Source organism: Leuresthes tenuis, unplaced genomic scaffold (assembly GCF_036924035.1).
Source record: "Leuresthes tenuis unplaced genomic scaffold, fLeuTen1.0.hap1 SCAF_2, whole genome shotgun sequence".
Lineage (NCBI taxonomy): Eukaryota > Metazoa > Chordata > Actinopteri > Atheriniformes > Atherinopsidae > Leuresthes > Leuresthes tenuis.
In genome coordinates, this window is record NW_027325356.1 from 17,615,818 (window position 1) to 17,636,091 (window position 20,274).

Genomic DNA, 20,274 nt, shown 5'->3' on the forward strand with positions numbered 1-20,274 from the left:
ATTTCATCCCTTCAACACACTATCTTTGAAAGAGCACAGTTTATACAACTGTTTGTAGAAAAATCTGTAGGACATTTTAGACTGTTAAATCATCACCAACTTAATCACCTTTCATTGTTTTCAAATGTATTTTGTTAACGTATTGTCAGTTTTAGAGCAAGGTCAGTGCAACACAGCGAAAATGGGTCACTGTTATCGGTTGTTGTTACCCTAGTAAATAGGCAGTTATCAGGTCATACTTTAATGATAATGGCAACTTGCCTTTTATTATATTATTTTATTATATTATACTAATATGGTCTATGATTTGTTTTATAGGCGTTAATCCTGGATGTGAAAGCATTTCTTAATATATGCTGTTTTTGTGTAATTTGCTCCTATTTTCGTTATTAACTTTTAGACACCAAAAGAGAAAATAAACGCTTGTTTAATTAGTCACCTTGTTTTTTTTTTTGTGTGTGTGTCCGTGTGTTTGTTTCTCCTTTAGAGATTTGAGAGATTATACACAGACCGCAGCGAGAGTTCAATCTAAGTCAAACGTGTTGCCTCGTCAGCGCATTCAGAGGTAGCTGTGGCTGCGTTAGTTCTCCTGTTGTTTGGTATTAATCACCTTGTCGGTTTGCACATAGCTGTGACCCCCGAGGCAGCCACACAACATTTATTCCTCGCTTGGCCAGTTCTCCGGACGCCTGCTACCCTGTTCAGTCGCATGCAGCGTGCCGTTATTGTAGAGCGAGCGCACAGCACATCCTAGTTTGTCCTCCTCCTCCTCCTCCTCCTCCTCCTCCTACTCGTCTCTCTCATTCACACCAGGATGGATCTGCCCTGCAAGCAGCACAGAAGTGTACTTCAGCAGCTGGCAAGTTGGGTTTTCATCTCGGAGTGAAACAGGAGCTGAGATAAGCGCTCCTTTCCCCTCTGACAACATTTTTTCCTTCTTTGCGCATCAACTTGGCAGTCGGAAATTGACAATATGACAGCAACCGGACTAGGTCCACGCGCTGTGCTCCTATTCTGCTTCATCTCCTCCGCGGCGTGCAATATGTTTGCATTCACCGAGGAGCCCTCCGAGAGAGTCGGAAAGGCAGACGGCTATTGTAGTCGGGTTTTACGGGCTCAGAGCAATCGGAAGGAAAACAACTACGAGTTTCGCCTCCGCGTTGAGGGAGACCCCGAGAGCTATCAACCAGGGAGCACATACAGAGGTTGGTGTTTGTCCGCGAGATAGACGACAACGTTGTCTGGCACTTTGTGCGCCTTGGCAGCAAACATAGTCAGGAAACTTGAAATGAGATCCTACACAATGCACTCTGAAAGGAATACATGATGATCCTGAACACAAAAACAGACAGATCACCTCAGGCTAGCTCCAATCTCATTTGAACATCCACGAGAAAGTAAATTCCTTGAAGTAGTTCTTGATGACCAAATGATAAACTAAAAAAAAGCTAAATCCCTTTGTGAACTCGTGAGGCTTTGGCTTTATCTTTCATCGTGGAAAAAAAAGCAACCAAAATCTTGAAATCCAGTCCCTGATCTCATTGTTTTTGTGACAGCCTAAGTTATTAGGGTGCCCTGCATGGACGGTGCCATCTGTTCTGTGAAAGAGCCATCCCCTTCTGTCCAGAATAAATGCTGCACTATTGTTTTTATAAGGCTTTAACTCTAAATTCTTACCTGTGATCTAAAGAGAACCAATTTGCCTCGATGTAAGATGAATGGCGTTACCACCTCTACTGTAAATTAGTTCCTAATTGAAGTCTTAAAACTCATATCTGGAGAGGCTGATTATGTTTTCTTGTAAAACTAATTTTACCCCAAAGTAAATCAACACTCCTTTTCACCTAGTTTTGAACTCCACAATATTTCAGTCTTAAACCTCCTGCAAACATACTGCCAGGCTAAGAATGGCAAACTATTAAAATGTCTTATTTTTATCTTACTACTAAAGGCTGGTTGTTAACTAAAGCACTTGTGTTCAGAATGAGAATTGCTGTTTACCTTTTTCTCTGTAAATTGATACCCGCTGTCACTCTTGTTTTGCTGCCTTCCAGTGACTCTGACTGCATCCACTCCCTCCTACTTCAGAGGGTTCACCCTCATTGCCCTGAGGGAGGGTGCAGAAGGAAACAATGATGAGGACTATGTTGGAAATTTCCAGGTAAGGTAGTGGCAATAGATATGGCTTTTGATGTAGTTAGATAAACAATCTGAAAAAAAAAAATGCTGTTCTTGTGCACACCAAACTGGGATTATTGTTAGCTCACCTGCTCTAATCAGCTCAATACAGCATATGAGAAGCTGCAACCCCCATTTTGGCTCATCTCCATGAAGCCGTTCTTTTCGAGTACGTTGCTTTATGAATGTGGTGTGTTTTAGAGAGAAGACTGGTTTTATGTGTGTGAGAATTATGAGAGAGGGTAATAAACTTGTAATAGGACGGTCGATTCAGTACGTTTTATTTCCAGTTCATTTAGAGTCGTATAGACAAAATTAAAACCACTGACAGGTCAAGTGAATAACATTGATTATCTTGTTGCAGTGGCGCCTTTCAAAGATCATAATACCTTTTACTGGCTTTTGCAGAGGTGCCTTTTGTGGTGTTGTATTGTGCCATTGAAAGTTTATTTCATCCAAGTTAAGGCTGCTGTTTCTAAAAATTCCCGGCAGAGCCAATGCCGCCAAAGTGGAGCCAGTGGTTCATTAACGGTAGATAAATGGTTGTCCAACAATCAGAAGGCAAAAGTTGGATCCCCAGCCTCTTTAGGCATTGAAGTGTCCTTGAGCAAGACCCTGAACCCCACATTGCCCCTGATGTGATCACTTGTTTGTGAATATATGTTATAGAGAAGAAGAAGCTGCATGTATAGTATGTATTAAGAAATACTTGAGGAAAGAGAAACCCCCTTCAAAGTGCTCTGTACAAGTAGAATCAAGCTGAGGTTAAAAGGTTGTGTATAAACTTGAGCATTTCCCTTTAAGATTCCCTTTAATGGTACAGAAATTCTTAGTGTACTTATGTTCTAAACTTAGTTAAAGCTGGTTTACCAAATATTGTATTAGTGTATACTGTGCAAATCCCAAAACATTATCAGAATTACGAAAAATGTCAGCTGTAATAGAGCAGTTGTTAAATGTGTCTGACAGCATGTGTGGGGCTCATATTTTGAGTCTTGTGGATCTGTAGTTTTAACTTGCTACCCCTATAAAAAGAGCCTGCAGAACAATTCATGGGGAAATCTGTGTAGCAGTCTTCAGGCTGCTCTGATCACGGTCAGTACCATGCTGTGACACTCTCTGTGAACCATAGCCTTGAATATGTCAGCACAAGAAGTAGAGGAGAATTTCATTTTTGTCCCATGAACACCTCACATCTCATTACCCACTGTTGACACTGGCAAATATTTGTCATGTTTTATCTGTCTCTGCACTTGATGTCATGCTGTTGTTATGGTTGCCAACCTTCAGTGTGCTCCTCAGCCGTGTGGCAGTTTGTGTTGCTCAACATCAGCAGTTTAGAGGGGAAGAACTTCATAGTTTATATCGCATTCAGTCACATTGCTCCAAACAGGGATGTGGAGTGCATAGAGAATGATAGATGAAAAAGACAGATGTGTGACCGTAGCCTTTTAGATGTTGGCATAAAAGAAAAATTTTATGTCTTTTATGTCAATAAACACACGTACATATCTGCCATTTTGAAAGAGCTCAAGATGGGCCGGGCTTCAGGCGTAAATACTAAAGAAAGAGAAAAGAAGCTCCAACAGAAGATGTCAGGTTTTATTTAACATATGGCTCATTTGAAATCTGCTGGTGTGCCCCATCTCAGCCATCTCAGGACAGCTCCCGGCTTGATGAAAAGCACTTTCACTGAGCTCTCTGCGGAGGTCAGCTGCGATACTATGTGTGTATGTCTGTTTTTTTGGCAAGAGTGTAAACCAGCACAGAATATTGGTGATGTTAGACATTACTTCTCAGCAGGGTGAGGTAATAAGACAAGAGGGGCCCCTGGTTATGTGGCTGTATGAGGAATAATACAATCAGAATGATCTGGCTTTTAGGAAGCAAAGGTGTTTTTGACACTTCTGTAGAAACTGCGCCTTTTGTTACTGCTTGGGTCTGACCAGCAGCTTTTGCAGGGCTAAGCACTCACTCTGACATACACTTTGTTTTTAATCAAGTTATCTAATAATGTGCCACATGTTTTACTGTTGTCCCAACAGACATTATCAGTCAAGGGTAGAAGATTTGAAAATGCTGGAAAGGAAGAAAAGGGTCACAAGTCGTTTAGCAACAAACTGGTTGCTTCTTTTTGCAGTGTTCAATGGATTCCCATGAGACTTCACTGGTTTTAACATGTGTAGTAACCCAGTCAGGCCAGCTCAGGATGCCTGTTAGAAACCATGGGAACATGGAGAGGTGGGGGTATAATCTATCAGACCAAGATAGGCTGCATACACATAAACTAAATGCACACACACACACACGCACACACACACACACACACACACAGCTCCCAGGCTCCGCTTCTCATTCTCGGTCTTTGACTGACTAACACACACACACACACACACACACACACACTCACATACTTTTAAAGGGAACTCATTCATAACATGGCATGACAAAGGAAATTCTCTGCTGACAGCTTTATGGAGTGAGAAAGTTCCCCTTCTTTACTGCCTTGATGTCACTTCCTATCAAACAGATCCTTGGTCTCTGGGCAGTGAATATTAGCTCACTAGCGACACTCCCTCATGCAGCCAACTCAACTCATTTTCTGTGCCGTTAAAATTTGTGACATGCTTAGTATCTCAGGGGTGCAGCTGAGTAGAGAGAGACCAAGTTTCCAAGTTTGAAGATTTCTTGTTTTAGTGTTATCATGACGAGGCAGAGTTTCTCCCATCGAGTTTCTGCCATTGTTTTGAAACACCTTGGCTCCCCAAGAATCAAAATCAACGACAACAACAAAAAGTAAGCAAACCAACAGATAACAGATTTTATAAACCTAATTTATCAAAGATAAATTACCAAAGATATTTAACAAAGATATTTTAATTTTTAGAATAAATCACGATGAAGAAGGTCCATTTTAGATGGAAGCAGTTTCCCCCTGAACTTCGAATGGTTTATCTACCATTCGATCCCATTAATTATCCTGTTACCAGTCTAATTAATTTCACGAAGCATATATTTAAGAAGTTCCAAGTCCCAGAACGACAGCAACTCCTTTACACCTGGCAGTTATACCCCATACCGATCTATTTATGACTATTAAGTAATTTATTCACCGCAACAGTTTAGTTATATTCAGTACAGTAGCTTATTGAGTCGGAAATGTTGTACCTACAAACAGCAGATAGCCACAAACGGTAGACTAACATGGTTTATTGAATTGATGTGTCTTGAAAATGTGTGATTATGCTCAATTTCAGTTTCTAATTATGTTGTAAGCTGACAGTGTGAGTGCAAATTATTGTGACATGATCCAACAACTCATGAACAAAATCACATGGATGTTGTTGAAGTCTCGTCTTTATGTTATTCACTAAGCTCTGTGTGTGTTTGTCTGTGCCCACCTTACAGATAATTGATGAGGAGGAGACACAGTTTATGACTAACTGTCCACCTGCAGTGACTGAGAGCACTCCTCGCAGGCGAACCAGTGTCGAAGTGTTTTGGACTGCGCCCCCTAGTGGATCTGGCTGTGTTTTTCTCAAGTATGTATATAGCAATGGACACTGAGCCTGTCTAGCAGAGGCAAGTCCTCAGCTTAAACACTTATGAATACTGTGCATTACACCCTTCGATGGAGGCCTGATTAAAAAAACACGTTTTATTGTTGATTATTGGCTCGTTGTAGTTTTTGACTACTAACTGTGATAATAAGGTATGTCCCCTTGTATCAGTTAATCAAGTGGCACTTTTCCACTGATGGCTTCAAGCTTCATGTACAATTCCAGTTTTAGTTTTAAAAGCTAACAGGGTTATTTGATTTGTGATTGACCCATGCTGACCATGTTGAAGAACGACATTTTAACTTGTCATTCTGAGATGGGAATGTCCGAATGTCGGAGTTTTTCAAAGCTTCTCTGGTTGAGGTGTGCACTTAACGGATCAGAAAAATGTGTTCTATTGATCTTAAAAGCATTAGTATGGTCTAGAAATCTGACATTTTGGCAGATTTCTGAAGATATAATTTAAGTGTACTTAAAATGACTTGAAATACAGGTAGCTGTTTTGGGTTATTCTGTTTTATTCAGATTTTTTGTGGAAACACAGAAAATGGCTTGCAAACGATAATGCGAGACAGTGAGGTGTGAAGTAAGACTGAGTGATACTGTTATTTGTCTGTCTAACTTCACAGATATATTTTAATACTTAATGTTTTTGGTTTTGAATACTCAAAGGCTTGTTCTGGCAGCAGTTGAGGTCAGCCTTTCATTTTGTACTGTGTTTATCTTGTAATTTCATCAAGTAAGTTGTAAATTCAGCCGCCAGTCTTTGTACTTTGGTTTTAGCCGGTGGACACAGAAAACAAAATATTCACACAACACATGCATATTCTTGCTGAAGATTAAAAACTGCCATTTTTGGTGCTAACAGTTTTCATGTTAGAGGTAATTATCAGAGGATTCAAGAGAAAATCATTCTGCTAAAAACTGCGTTTTTCAAGGATCAGTTTGTGATCCAATTTTAATCATGTTTCATCTCTCTGGGATTATGAGCTGTGCCACCAGCATGTATCAAGTGTACATAAATGTAAAAAACTATCTTTTTATGTCCTTTTCCCCCTTTCGAAGGAGATTAAAATGCAGACTGTTTCATCAAATTTTCATTCTCGGTCTGCATCATAGGCTTGATCGGTTATATGGCTGATTGACATCAATCAATTTTGCAGTTGTGAGTCCTCTGGGCTTGCTTTCATACAGAGGCGGAAGACAGATAATGACAGAAATCCTGTTATTCATCCTGCTCATTTTGAAAGGGAAATGAGAGTACAGGAGGTAGAAAGATACTGTGGGTTTGGGACTCAGAACGGCTTCAGATTAATGCATTATTTAACTGTTTATGCACTCACACTGTTTTTCTGGTGTGAGGTTTAATGATACAAAGAGATGATGAAAAGGTTCCAATTTAAGCAATGCATGACATTATTTGAATGCTTCACTGTGATGAGTTTCCTCTGTGGTTTTTATTCCCCTTGTTCTCCTCTCTATGACCTGCCCTCTCAATAACCTCTGTGCTTTTCTGTACCCAATCTGCCACTCTATCTTTTTCTTCTCGCCTTCCTCCTTTCCTTTTATCCTCCTTTTTGTATTAATCTTCAGTATACTGGATGGTGTTATCACACTTTTGTCACAACAGGTCATGCTGTATGATCCATGTGCTCTCTCCACAAAGGCCAGTGGTGTAACAGCATTGTGTTCGGTAAAGTGCATGATGGAGAAAAAAGCTGGGAAGTGTGACAGTGCATTCAGCCCAGAAAAAGGTACTTGCAAAGATGTGGCTGGAATACTGGCACATAGTCAAATGGGTCAAAGACAGTGAGAACCTCACAGTTTGAAAGAGATGCCTGTGAAAATCATAATTACAGGCTGGCAGCAGGTTTGTCTTTGCTCTTCACCCCACCTGCAAGGCACTTAAGATGACGGCAAGGTTTCTGTCTGCCTCCGCCATGCAAAAATACCACAGCAGGTCTGGTAAATTGAAAAAAAAGCTCTTGTAACATTTGTTATGTGTATAATATGTATAATATATACATGACACAAACACAAACACACACATATATATATATACACTGAAACACACATGCACAAAATGTACAGTCAACAATTATGTTCAGGAAAAACCAACATGGAAATGCTAAATGCTTACTTAGAGATTAGCACAGAGGAGACAAATTCATTACCACGACAGGCAGAGTAAATGTTTGCTTTTAATTTATTTCATATCCCAGAAGTGCTCTGTCACTGCCTGCCAAAACACCTGCCTGTAAAATATCATGGTTATAAGTAGAAATATCTGGTCATAAAATTAAAATCTTGCGTGTGGTGTGTGTGTTTCTGAGAGCTCCTGTGACTAGCGTGTTTGTACCCAGAATCTTGCTTGTTGCCAGTGGGTTGCTACAGTATAATTGACAGCAGTTGCTGCCTTTTAGATGGAAAGACTGAGCTCGGTGGTTTGGTTTTGTCAACAGTTCATCCATGATGATAGGTTCAGGCAAGGATGCTCATTCAACCTCCTAAATTCAGAGCACAGCCTTTGAAAGGCACAATCTATTTTAAGGCTTCTTATTTTATTCAGTCACCACATATCAGTTGCTGGTGAAAATATTCTTGTGCACTACTAAAAGTTTGTTTTTTATTATCTGCAGCTGAATAGCTCAATAGTAATGCAAGCATGTATTTTGGGTGTTTTCACCACACTGACACATTGTGTGGATATACATACTACATCTTTGGTTGTCACAACATATTTGTTAAACCACACAGAGCTATTTAGTTAAAAGCTTTTGTGGCTATGTAAAGAGGTAAATGGATCTGATACTGATGTGCTGCAGTTAGTCAGGTGATGTCTTTCATCAGTTGCCACTTTGTTTAGTTTTGATGAGCTTCAAAGACACACAGCACACTTGCTGTTGCAGTGTGGGGTATTACATAATCGCAAAGCATCTCTTTCAAAAATGTTTTCGGTAAGTACAAAATTTGGTCCTTCCATATTTAGTAATGTGAACCATTAAGAAATTCAATATGTTTGAAATTGCTCCTATATTGAGACAGAGGACAAATATCCTTTTCTCTTGGGGGGTGATATAGCGCAACTAACCACATATACATGTCCCAGTACCCCAAATTTCTCTTGTCAAGGCTGTATTTGGAAGTGGAAAGAAATATTATTAAAGCCTTGCCTTTTTGTCACTCTACTAGTCCCACAATAAATCTCTCTGCTATTAATCACATTTAAATCATATTCTTACTGCAACAAATTACCTCATGCAAGATTTCTAAGTGAGATTAGAAATCATTATTCCTATATATTCTGAACCTGTTTGTGGTCAAAACAAACTGTTTTGCTTGGACTCAAACAATCACCCCCTTAGATTGCATTGCAGCCATTTCCCTGTGACTGGTCAAAGTTCTAAGGGGATTTTAAGAGGAAACAGGCATCCAATATAGACACATGCAAAAAAAAAGAAAAAAGTCTTTAGAAATCAGTGAAATGCGCTGACTTATGGTTTGGCGCTATAACAATTGCTTCCTCATTAAAGGTAAGTTTTTGGAAAGATGCATTTTTTTTCACCTATTTAATCTGAATGAAAGATTTTACGAAAAATTGAATTCAATGAAATTAATTTTGAATTCTGTTCATCAGAGACTACTTAATAGTAAAATCAAACATGAGCCGTAATTGTGCAACAAGAACATGTCAGCCTGAAGTCAAGAGGTGTCATCAGAACGAAATCCCTGTGGTGTGAATCAGTTCAGAAAATGTTTTGTATATTCTGTTTACCATCAAAGTTGCCAGAATCTTTTAATCTTTCTGTTTGTGGATGAAAAGCAATTTATTTGTCATGTTCCTTTCTAGTATCGGGGGTGGGGGAAGGCGCTTTAATGGGCTGCCTGAGTGCATCAGTGATTAGGTGAATGTCACAACCACATGCAGCTGTCAGAACCTGTTTATCTCCATTAACACAATGATGATGGTCAAAGTGGCCTTCTTTTGGACCACCAAAAATGAGATGTAGATATATTTGTGTTATTACAGTGGACTTTTCGTACTGTCACTGTGTTTTTTAAAAGCTCTGTCTGAGCAAACGGAACAAAATGAATTAATTTACTCAAGTTAAGTTTAGTTTTTATGTGAGCTGTTACATTAAAATAATTTTGTTGCTGCCAGAGCAGATACAATCACATGAGAATTTATTTTCTTTAACATGTAGACACACAACACACAGGCATTTTTTTAGTCTTACCCTTTTCTCTTTTCTTTTTCACTCATTCTCAGTCTCTTTTATTTCCCTTTTATATATATTTTATATATATATAACCCCCACCCCACACACACGTGCGCATACACACACACAAACACACCACACGGCACACAGACACACATTGAAATCAGTGCTCTTTTGGGATGATTGGGATCGGCAGTGGTGTGGATCCAGCAAAGTGAGATAGAATTTAAATTGGATGTTAAATAAGCATTACTCTGCCTGATTGTCTGGCCAGCCCGGGAAAGTGGGCAAGCAGTGAGGCAGAGTGTGCTCCTCCCTCTGAGGGAGATATGTGAAATTGGGGTGAGATTGAATTAAAGCGTGAACAATTAGTGATATTCTGGTGGTGTCGCTTACATTGAATAATTTCATCCACGTTATGAGAGGCCTTCTTGGCCATAAATCATAATCTTAGATATTTAAGAATAATACATTCCATAGTAGTGCACATGAGACCGATTGTTGGCAGAAACTTATTTATGTATGTAAGTAAGAAAAATAAATTATTCAATGTAACATTAGGGTGAAATGTATTGGCAAATATGCAATATAATGTTAATAGCTAGATTTACTGGTGAAGAATTGCATGTAAACAAGAACGTACCAAAAAATTATATGTCCAAAGAGATGAGGTTTTCCCTCTTGGACGTCTGCAATTTATTACAGTGGCCCACAAGGTACAAACTAAACACTGGATTTAGAGAATGTCTTCCATCCTTTGCGGTAACTATAGTTTCGGGGGCAGGCTTTTAATTGGTTGCAGTTTTTGATTTGTACCAGTACATCACTATATTATCCACACTTAACTTTTAATATATAATTGGTGGAAAGATTGATGTTTGAATTATAGAAACACAAGTGTGAGACAGAATGAGTGTATTGACGGAGTACTTTATTGGAATCATTAAAATGACATATGCTAGGGTATGATACTGACGTGAGAATATTAGCATGCACTTTTGATTAAAAGACAGAGTCGCTAACAGCCTCTTCAAAAGCTTGAAACAATTAAAGCAGCAGTGAACTAGCAGAATATGGTGATGACAATCTGATCAGCTGACAACTGTGTGTAAGACTGAATTAAAGTACAATTTATGGCTGCTCAGGCACATACACAAGTCTTTATTCTCTGCTGGGTTCTTCCACACACTGTGCAGGATAAGGCCTGCCCTGAGCGTCTGTTGGAAATGGAATCCATCATTCATTTTAAAAAAGAATTGGTATTTGCACTCAGATTGTTCAATGTTTTTCCTACTTCCTGCAAACAAACAATGGATGTAATAAAAATCAAGGTTAACCAAGCTCAGATATACTAAAAGAACAGACAAAGCAGTACAATGATTTCTCTCTGATTCATAGTGGCAATGCAGACTAAACTGATACCTATCCCTAAATCATGTCATCATCATTCATAACACAAGAGCTACTCATCTGAGCACATTTGTTCCTAACTGGTATGTGATAGGGATTTAACTCTTTAGTGTTCACTCTAGGAAAAAAAATCAAAGAAAAAATCTTTCTTTATTTCATTTTCTACATACTTAAACTTAGGTGTCAGAAACAGCTTAGATTGGTTTAGGTTGAAAATCCAACTGCTTAACATGTTCACTAAATGATCAACATCATAGCTTACAAGTTGTACTGTATGGAGACGTTTGATGTTTTGTATTTGGATGAGCCATTGCGCCCAACAAAGTAAAACCACATGGTGTAAGCAGTGTTTTCTAAAATGCTGCCCACATGACTGTCCTTATCCTTAACTTTCTTCTTTCCAGTTTGGCTCATATGACCACTAACAATTTGAAATATTTCTTTAAAGTCCTCTTTAAATTATTGTAACAAGACATGTGGCCTTAAATGGCACATCGGGGCATTTATAATACTGACAACACGTTTGGCTCCTGACAAACATGCACCGCTTATGAAGGCTGAAAGTGAAATATGACAGATGTGTTCTCCTAACAGTTGAACTATGCGAGCAAACCTTGCAATAAAAAAAGGGTTAGTTTTGAAATAAAAACGAAATATTAAGAAACACTATTTGATTATGTCTGTTGATAAAGTTTTGATATTAAACCTTGTATTTAATTTTCATAAGCTCTTTGTTTTCAAAGACACTTGCATGGGTTGCATGCAGAAATGTTTGAAAAAATGAAGCAGGCAATGGTTAAAAATAATCTTCTTTGGTTATAAAGACTCCCAGCAAGGTTATGGTCAGAAAAACATTTAAAGCCACTTAAAAGCGACAAACGCTGCTATGGAGAGATATATGTGGGCAATTTAGGAAGCTGATAAATATCAATAAGATAATTTGGAAATTTAGTTGACAGAGGTGAACCGCATGTGTCAGTTAAAACAAACTTAATGAGATATTCTACCTTTATGTGTAATATAAAGACACCATTTACAATGAATTACAAATACATTACATCTTACAGCAAGAATGTGGGTCTGGAGTATAGTGATGAAGCCAAATATTCCCCTTGGTCTTCGTCACTTTCAGTGCCCTTCAATAAGTACTTAAGAGTTGAAGCACACCTGCATTAAACTTAAAGTTAATGTTAATCTTGACTACTTCGCTGAAAGTTTTTGGTTCTGAAATAAGCTTAGCTCAAGAAGCACAGCACAGCGTAGCTTTAAAATATTCCAGAATAAATAGTACATAAGCTGTCCAACTGGACCAGGCCCATCTGGCTCTGTCGTTAAGTCAGCACCTCCATCCAGCTCCTCATCGTTGGGATTTATCCCCATGGAAACTTTCCTCAAGCCATGGCTGGTGTAAAAGGCTGGTGTTTGTGAGGAAGTTAGGTCCCCGGAGGCTTGTTTTTCTGTTGTTGTTTTCTCAAGTCCGTTGGCCTCTGCAAAGTTTTTTTTGTGACTGATTTACATGTCAAGAGCCCTCTTAGACCTGTGTTCCCCACCACCGAGTTGAACAAGCCTCTGAGACAGCTCAATCTAGTGAACCTACCCTTTGCCAGGCCTCTCATTTGGGGAGCATTGCTGCTGGCCTGTCAGACAGTTCTTATCGACACAATGCCGTGCACACTACACAATATAATGTGTATTTCTGTGCTTTCAAAAAATGTTCTCTACTTTGTCGTTATTCTCCCTATATTTTTTCCTTAGATTTTTAAACTTGTCATATCCGTTAGACGTATACTTTAATGCTGATGAATACTTTTTGTGGTCATCGGGAAATGCAGCATGAATGAAAATAGATCCGTGTGGGCTCTCATACCATTTTCTAATAAACTGAAATAACAGGTAAATAATTATGTATAACCGTGCACCTGATGAATGCGACAGAATTCAAGGTTCTGAAGACTTTTGATTTTGTTTTTGCTAAGCTGTGAAAGCTCATGTTTTTCAGAAATCTTTCCGTGTTGTTGCATTCACTCGTTTGCCTCCTCAGCTTAAAACTGCCAAAACAAAGATGCTCCTCTTCCTCCTTTTGTCACTCTGTACAGGGCTAGCATTGTGCAGAAGAGGATAATTTATTTCCAGGATGAAGGCGTACTGACTAAGAGGATGTGTGAGAAAGGTAGGCTCTATTTATTGGCCTGGAAGAAATAATTAACCATACATTTCCAGTTGCTTCAATCTCCCTGCTGGTTTTTTAGTTTGCTTTCCACTGATGATCTCTTTTTTTGCCTCTTGCTTTATTCTATTTTCCTTCCTTCTTGATTTGGTGCAAGGCCAGTCCTTTTTGCTGCTATGCTCAGGCATGTGAAGGATTGGACATGAATGTGACCCCCTGGCTGTGCATGACATTGCGTGCCACACAGAGCAACAGATCAAAAGAACTGTGCTACATGTGTGCTTTTTCCTCATGCCCTTCCTCTCCTCTCCCTTTTGGCACCCCACTATGTCAACTACTCATCTCCTGTATGATGAGCATCGCTCTCATCTCTTTGTACTAATGTTCATATCTCATGGTCCTCTTTTGCTTTTACTTTTCCCTTCTCTCTTCACATTATTTACAGAATCCCTGTATGGGGATGCTACTGATAGACCTCTGCTTGAATGTTGTGCCTGCGGGACAGCAAAGTACAGAGTCACCTTCTACGGGAACTGGTCAGAGAAGATTCATCCCAAAGACTATCCCCGTAAGTAAAGCTGCTCTGATCCTCTGTCATATCATCACAGCTATGTCATATACAAGTTTATCTGATAAGTTTCTTCGTACCTTCAGTTAGCTGGCATGAAAAGATCTAAACCGATCATGAACTGATATTGCTAACAAGCAGTGTTGTTCTTTATTATGGGAAACATGGACACTATATATTTTCTTTATTTTCTAATATTTTTTTTATCATTTATATTCAAGTGATTTTTTTTCGATAATACAATACCAAACTTTTAGTAGAAATATATGTTATGTTGTCTTATTAAATGAAACTATGTTTCAAAACGTGATAGAATTACAGGAAACATTTGAATATGTAAAGTTTAAGATTTTATACTTTTATATTTTTGTTAATCTTATCTTTCAGTCCGAATTGTTATCTTGTGGCCACGCAACAAAAGGATAAAAAAAAACACATCCAAGAAGTAATATTTAAAAAAAAAGGTGTTTAAGCCCTGTGGTGTAGCCCCTGCACATAGTGTTGTGGGTGGTGAGCTGTTGTACAATGGATGGGTGAGATGCGCATATAACCTTGAGCCACACTATCAGGATGTGAATAGACTTACGGATTACACTGCCTCTCTTGTCTAAATCAGCCTTTCGCCAGTCAGATCAATATACTGATTAAAGCAGAATAAGATAAACCCTCAGATCGAAAGGAGCCCTAATTCACTGTCTTATGGAGGGAGTAGCCGGTATGTGACTCACTCTCGCACACATATGCGCAAAAACACATACACGCACATTGAAGATAGATCAACCTAGAAGAGGAAAGGGCAAGCTGTGTGGCTTCTGTTTCATCCTGACTCTTGTGGTGCTACAGATTGATTTCTCCTTGCACAAAGTCATTTCCGAGGTAACTAGTTATTATAACACTGCACATATTGCACGGGACAGTGGTATTCACTTACTACAAAAGGTCTCATGGTAATTTTGTCCTTTTTCTCCTCTGTTCTCTTGACCCGACTTGGCATTTTTGTTGCAAGCAGTACTGAGACATGTTTTGTTTTCTGAGACCTGCTGTTCTGTCACATTATCATTTTATCTTTATCATGTGCCCTTCAACTGCAGCTGAACTACTGTAGTGACACATATTCTGAGACCAAATTTCCCCACAAAACAGGCCAATGGGACCTTTTGCTGCAGACATGATAACCTTGACAGTTCTATTGTTTTTTCTCCTTATTGTCCCATTTTAATTCATGCAACAGTACATGGCTATTCAGCCCACGCAGTGGCATCATGTCTGGACAGAGGAAGGATTTAGGAGCGATCTGGGTGTCAGCAGCAATTTTTGATGGATTAGTACAAGAAAAATCTTACAAAATTTTCTATTATGCAAGACAGACCATACATTAAAGTTGAAAGTACCAACTATAATGTATAACTATGTCAAAATAAAACCATACCCTTTATATGAATAATTTTATAAGGCTGGGGACCCACCAGAGCAAGGCATTTGTTGATTAAAAAAAACACATTTTTGCGTTTTTGTTTAATCCTTTCATTTTTCTTCTTTAAAACCACAAAATCCACATAAGCAGTTAAACATTGAATCAATATTTCAATAGCATCCCATAATTTTCAGATATTTTCCGTACAGGTATCTCCACCAATCACAGCAATAGTTGAGTGGCAAAAAGAAATTTAAAGCAAAAGTTTTTTCTTTATGTTTGGGCTTAAAACAAACATATTTGAATGTTGGTTTTGAAAAATAATTTTTTCCCCAAAAAGACTCCTGAAGACAAGTCAGGCTGTTTGACAATCAGTATAGCACATAAAGTTTTGAAATCAAAAGGAGAAATTTCAAGCAATCTAATCGTCTGATACAAAACAGGCCTATAGTCACATAAAGTATTGATTAGAACTGCAGTTTTTGCAGCGCAATGCTGGTGAGAACCTTTTGCCAAACTTTTCATCACCATAGACATAATATAGCATAGTATTCCCAACGCACAGTCAAAGTCCCACTCGCCTCCAAATACAGAGCCTCCTAACTCCCACCTGTTCATGGGCAGACAGAGCTTGGCAGTTATCTAGCACACAACTGGGATGAGCAAATTTCAAGGTCAGGAAACTATTAAATGGTTAGTGTACTGCTGAATCAGGTAATTATGCTTCTGCTGCAAAAGAAACCCATAACATTTAAGTTCTTTTATTAGCTGACAAATGCCTGGTATGGTCACACATTTCATTCATCATCATCAATCATTTCAGAGCACTTATTTGAAAAAAAACCCCAAAATATTACTGTACCTGATATCTTTGATCTGATTAAGACACACAAATAAGTACCTGATCTTTTACCTTGGTCTTTGCTTTAAGGTGCGACACATAGTCACACTATTTCCAAAGCTGTACACATAGTCACCACATAAATCTCATCACCGTAGGTGTCTGCTTTTGGCTTGTAGGACTATTCTTAGTAAAATCCAATCAGTCTTTCTATTAATATTTGAAGGAATTTATGTATGGATTATTAGCAATTATACATTGCTTTATTTTTTGGAGCCTACACATACAAAAGCCAGGCCTTTACTGTTCCTATGGTCTGAAGCAACTGATATCTTTCACACAGCAATTGTAGCCTATTGCATAAACTAAACCTAATTCTTCAATAGTTATATTTAGTTATATGAAAGACAATAAAAAGCTCACAAATATTATTTGAAGGTAGTAACTTTAAAAGTAATTTGTAAAATCTTCTTACTGCTGAGTGAATTGGAAACCAAGTCAAGTATGCCAAAAAAAGAGACATCTTAATCTTCTGATTTCTTATAAAAGTAAAAGCTTTTCTGTGGAATTTTGAACATGCTCCACCTGTTGCAAACCTCTACGTTTAGAACACGAATCAGATGTTGAGCACTTAAATTTGTACTAGCAGAATAACTTGTGGTAAGCCACAATATTCTAAAATATTAGACTTAGACTTAGAAAACTTTAATGTCCCAGAGAGGCAATTTGTTTTACAGTACAGTCATTGACATATAATCTACAAACAGACATTGAACCAGACATTTACAGCACTATATGTCTAACACATAAACATTAAATAACACTAATAAACATTAAATAAATAGTAATAAATATTGTACACTAAAATAGAGCATATTGCCCTTCCCTACCAAGCCTAATGTCATAAATAAATCTAAATCTCTATTTATCTAATAACATGCATATTAAGTACAGTAAGAAGGATATTGCACTTCCCTAGAAGGCCTAAAAACATAAATCGGTAAGAACTACTGTGCAGTGCTACAAATATTTATCTAAATCAACAGCACTATTTATGCAATACTTAACATACACACATCAGTAATCAAATACAGTAAGGAGTATATTGCACTTCCCTAGAAGCCTATATATCATAAATAAATTAAACTGCTATGCAGTGCTACTAATATTGTTCTAGTCGTTCTTCTTACCACATCTTATTTAATTGGGTTATTGCCATTGGAATGAAAGAGTTTTTTGCTCGGTTGGTCCTGACGTTAAGGTATCTGTATCAACGACCAGAAGGGAGTGGCATGAATTCCACTGAAAGTGGATGGGTTGTGTCCATGCAAACCCTGTCTGCCTTCTGTTGTAATCTGGTCAGATATAGTTGGTACATGTCTACATGTTGCTTGCCAATGATTTTGCCACAGGTTTTAACAATCTTCCCCAATTTGTTCCTATGGGTGATTTTGGAATGCCCATACCAGCATACAATACAGTAGGATAGAATACTCTCAATAAAGGACTTGGTCAGAATTTTGTATCAACATTGAAATAATTCAGTTTTCTAAGAAAATACAAGCACTGTTGGCCCTTTTTAAAAACAGCATCAGCACACTGATCCCATGATAGCTTGTGGTCAATAATAACACCAAGATATTTATGCTCCGACACCATCTCTATCTCCTCTCCATTTATCAGAGACGGAGTAGGTGAGGGAGCCCCACGTCCAAAATCAAAGATCAACTCTTTGGTCTTGGAGGTATTCAGTTGCAACTGTGAGGCTTCACACCACTGTTCAGTTTCGTCTTGCCCCAATAAACTGATCACAGCAGTGTCATCTGCAAAGTTAATGATATGGTGTCCAGGGTACCTACTGTGACAACAGTCCGTGTACACTATGTATAGTAATGGTGACAAGACACTACCCTGTGGTGTCTCAACTGAAGTGAAGCGGACCACAGATAATGTGTTCCCCACCCTCACTCTTTGTGGCCGCCCACTCAGGAAGTCCAAGATCCAATTAATTAGTGTAGAGTTCAGCTGGAAGTTGTCCCTAAGTCTGTTTGCTAAAATGTGTGGGTGTATTGTATTGAATGCTGATGAAAAGTCTGCAAATAAAACTCGAGCATGTGTTTTGCAACCCTCCAGATGTGTATAAAAATAGTTTAACAGCACTACAATGGCAGCATCTGTCCCCCTCCCAAATCTATAGGCAAATTGTCGAGGGTCAAGGGCATAATTACAGGAATTTATGATGTGAGTTTTTATGAGTGATTTAACTAAAAGAGAGGTGAGGGCAATGGGCCTGTAATCCTTGGATGAGGATGGATGGGAGACCTTTGGAAAGGGGGTCACAACTGCTGTTTTCCAAAGCAGTGGAACCACCTGGGTGTCCATTGAGCATCGGAAGAGGGAACAGAAAATTCCACTTAATTAATTGATCTGGTTTTGGTTTTTAAAGACATAAAGTAGAAATAACCTTGAAGGGTTCTGTAAGCAAAATGAGGATCTTTGTAGTGAATTAGCGGATGAAACTGCTTGAGTCCAATTTAATTGTTTTCCTTGGCTGGTTGGAAGCATGTTATCACATTAAGAGAACGGGATAAAGACACATTCCATCATGGCTTCAATATAGCATTTATAGGGTAGAAGGAAGAAAGCATCAAACCTTGGAGCACTGCATCTGAGCAAGAAATACTAAGTCAAACTCATCCAAAGACTAAAGAAAATCCATCTTAAGCAAAATCATAACTCAAACTGTAATCTTTTCAAAAAGAGTGCAAAGAAAGTCAAACTGTCTACACTGAGTCAAAGCAGAAGCACAAGAAAAAAAACAAGAAAGATGCTTATCCTAACCAACATCAACCATGTTTACAGCAATCTTTGAGGAATTACTTAACATTTCTACAATTAATGATTTCAAGATATTGAAAGTCTTCGTTCAGATTAATTCTGGGAACCAGCAGAAGGCAGAGATGGTGACTCACAGAACTGCAGAGATATTTTTAAAGTGTAGAACTACAGTATATAAATTAACTTTACATAGACTGACAAGCTTTTCATGTAGAAGATTTCAGTATGTGGTACATCAATCATCTTTCAGCAAGTAACTGAATTTTTACGTGTTGAAACTCGTGATCAGAGTCCTGTTCTTATGACTAATTTTCACTGGAAGTTGATCAGGGCTTTGAATTATGATTGAAATCCCAAGTTGATGTAGAAATCTTAGGCAGTGTGATATTATCAGAGCATAGAATAAGATGAGAACATGTGAGACGACCATACACCAAAAGTGCAAGTGTAAGGATTTAGTAAAAATGACCTGTAAACATCCAAAGCCTGTCTATAAACCTCTATGAGAACAGCTGTACTCTGTGCCCTGTTAAGCCCCAGAGTAAAGGATGCAATAGGGCTGCAGCTTCCACTGTCTATGACTGTATTACCTCAGTGGTTCATTATAGATAACACCACTGTTGCATACTCTGTATGCTTGCAGGTAGAGGATGGATACTGTAAAGAATCACTGTTTGGCAATAAATATTTTGCACCAGAAGAGATGTTTGGTCTGTCAGTCAGCAAACTAATGGACCGTAATGTGCATCTCTACAGCGCCGAAAACATGATCTGTAATGGAATGATGAAGAGATAATGTCAGGAAAAATGTTGAGATGTCCAGCTAACGGCATGTTTTATTGTCTGGCTTCACAGGTCGTGCCAATCACTGGTCAGCAATCATTGGTGCCTCCCACTCTAAGAGTTATGTGCTGTGGGAATACGGTGGCTTTGCCAGTGAAGGGGTTAAACAGGTTGCTGAGCTGGGCTCCCCTGTCAAAATGGAGGAGGAAATCAGACAGAAGGTAAGAATTTCCGATACAAAAAACAGAAAGTGCAAATGTAGTTGAATCTTTCGAGGATTATGTATATTTGGCAA

The 20,274-nt window shown here is 38.5% G+C and overlaps 1 protein-coding gene across 1 annotated transcript in view; it reads left to right on the top strand.

The window, feature by feature from the left end:
• The first annotated feature begins 727 nt into the window (after nucleotides 1-727).
• The window catches only part of spon1a (spondin 1a), a 66,674-nt gene continuing 47,127 nt past the window's right edge, over nucleotides 728-20,274 (top strand). Inside the window, exons 1-6 of the mRNA XM_072381241.1 lie at nucleotides 728-1,205; nucleotides 2,055-2,161; nucleotides 5,587-5,720; nucleotides 13,465-13,538; nucleotides 13,981-14,103; nucleotides 20,052-20,200. Of these exons, the coding sequence (XP_072237342.1) occupies nucleotides 974-1,205; nucleotides 2,055-2,161; nucleotides 5,587-5,720; nucleotides 13,465-13,538; nucleotides 13,981-14,103; nucleotides 20,052-20,200 (819 nt within the window). The 5' untranslated portion in view covers nucleotides 728-973. The remainder of the gene's footprint in view (nucleotides 1,206-2,054; nucleotides 2,162-5,586; nucleotides 5,721-13,464; nucleotides 13,539-13,980; nucleotides 14,104-20,051; nucleotides 20,201-20,274) is intronic.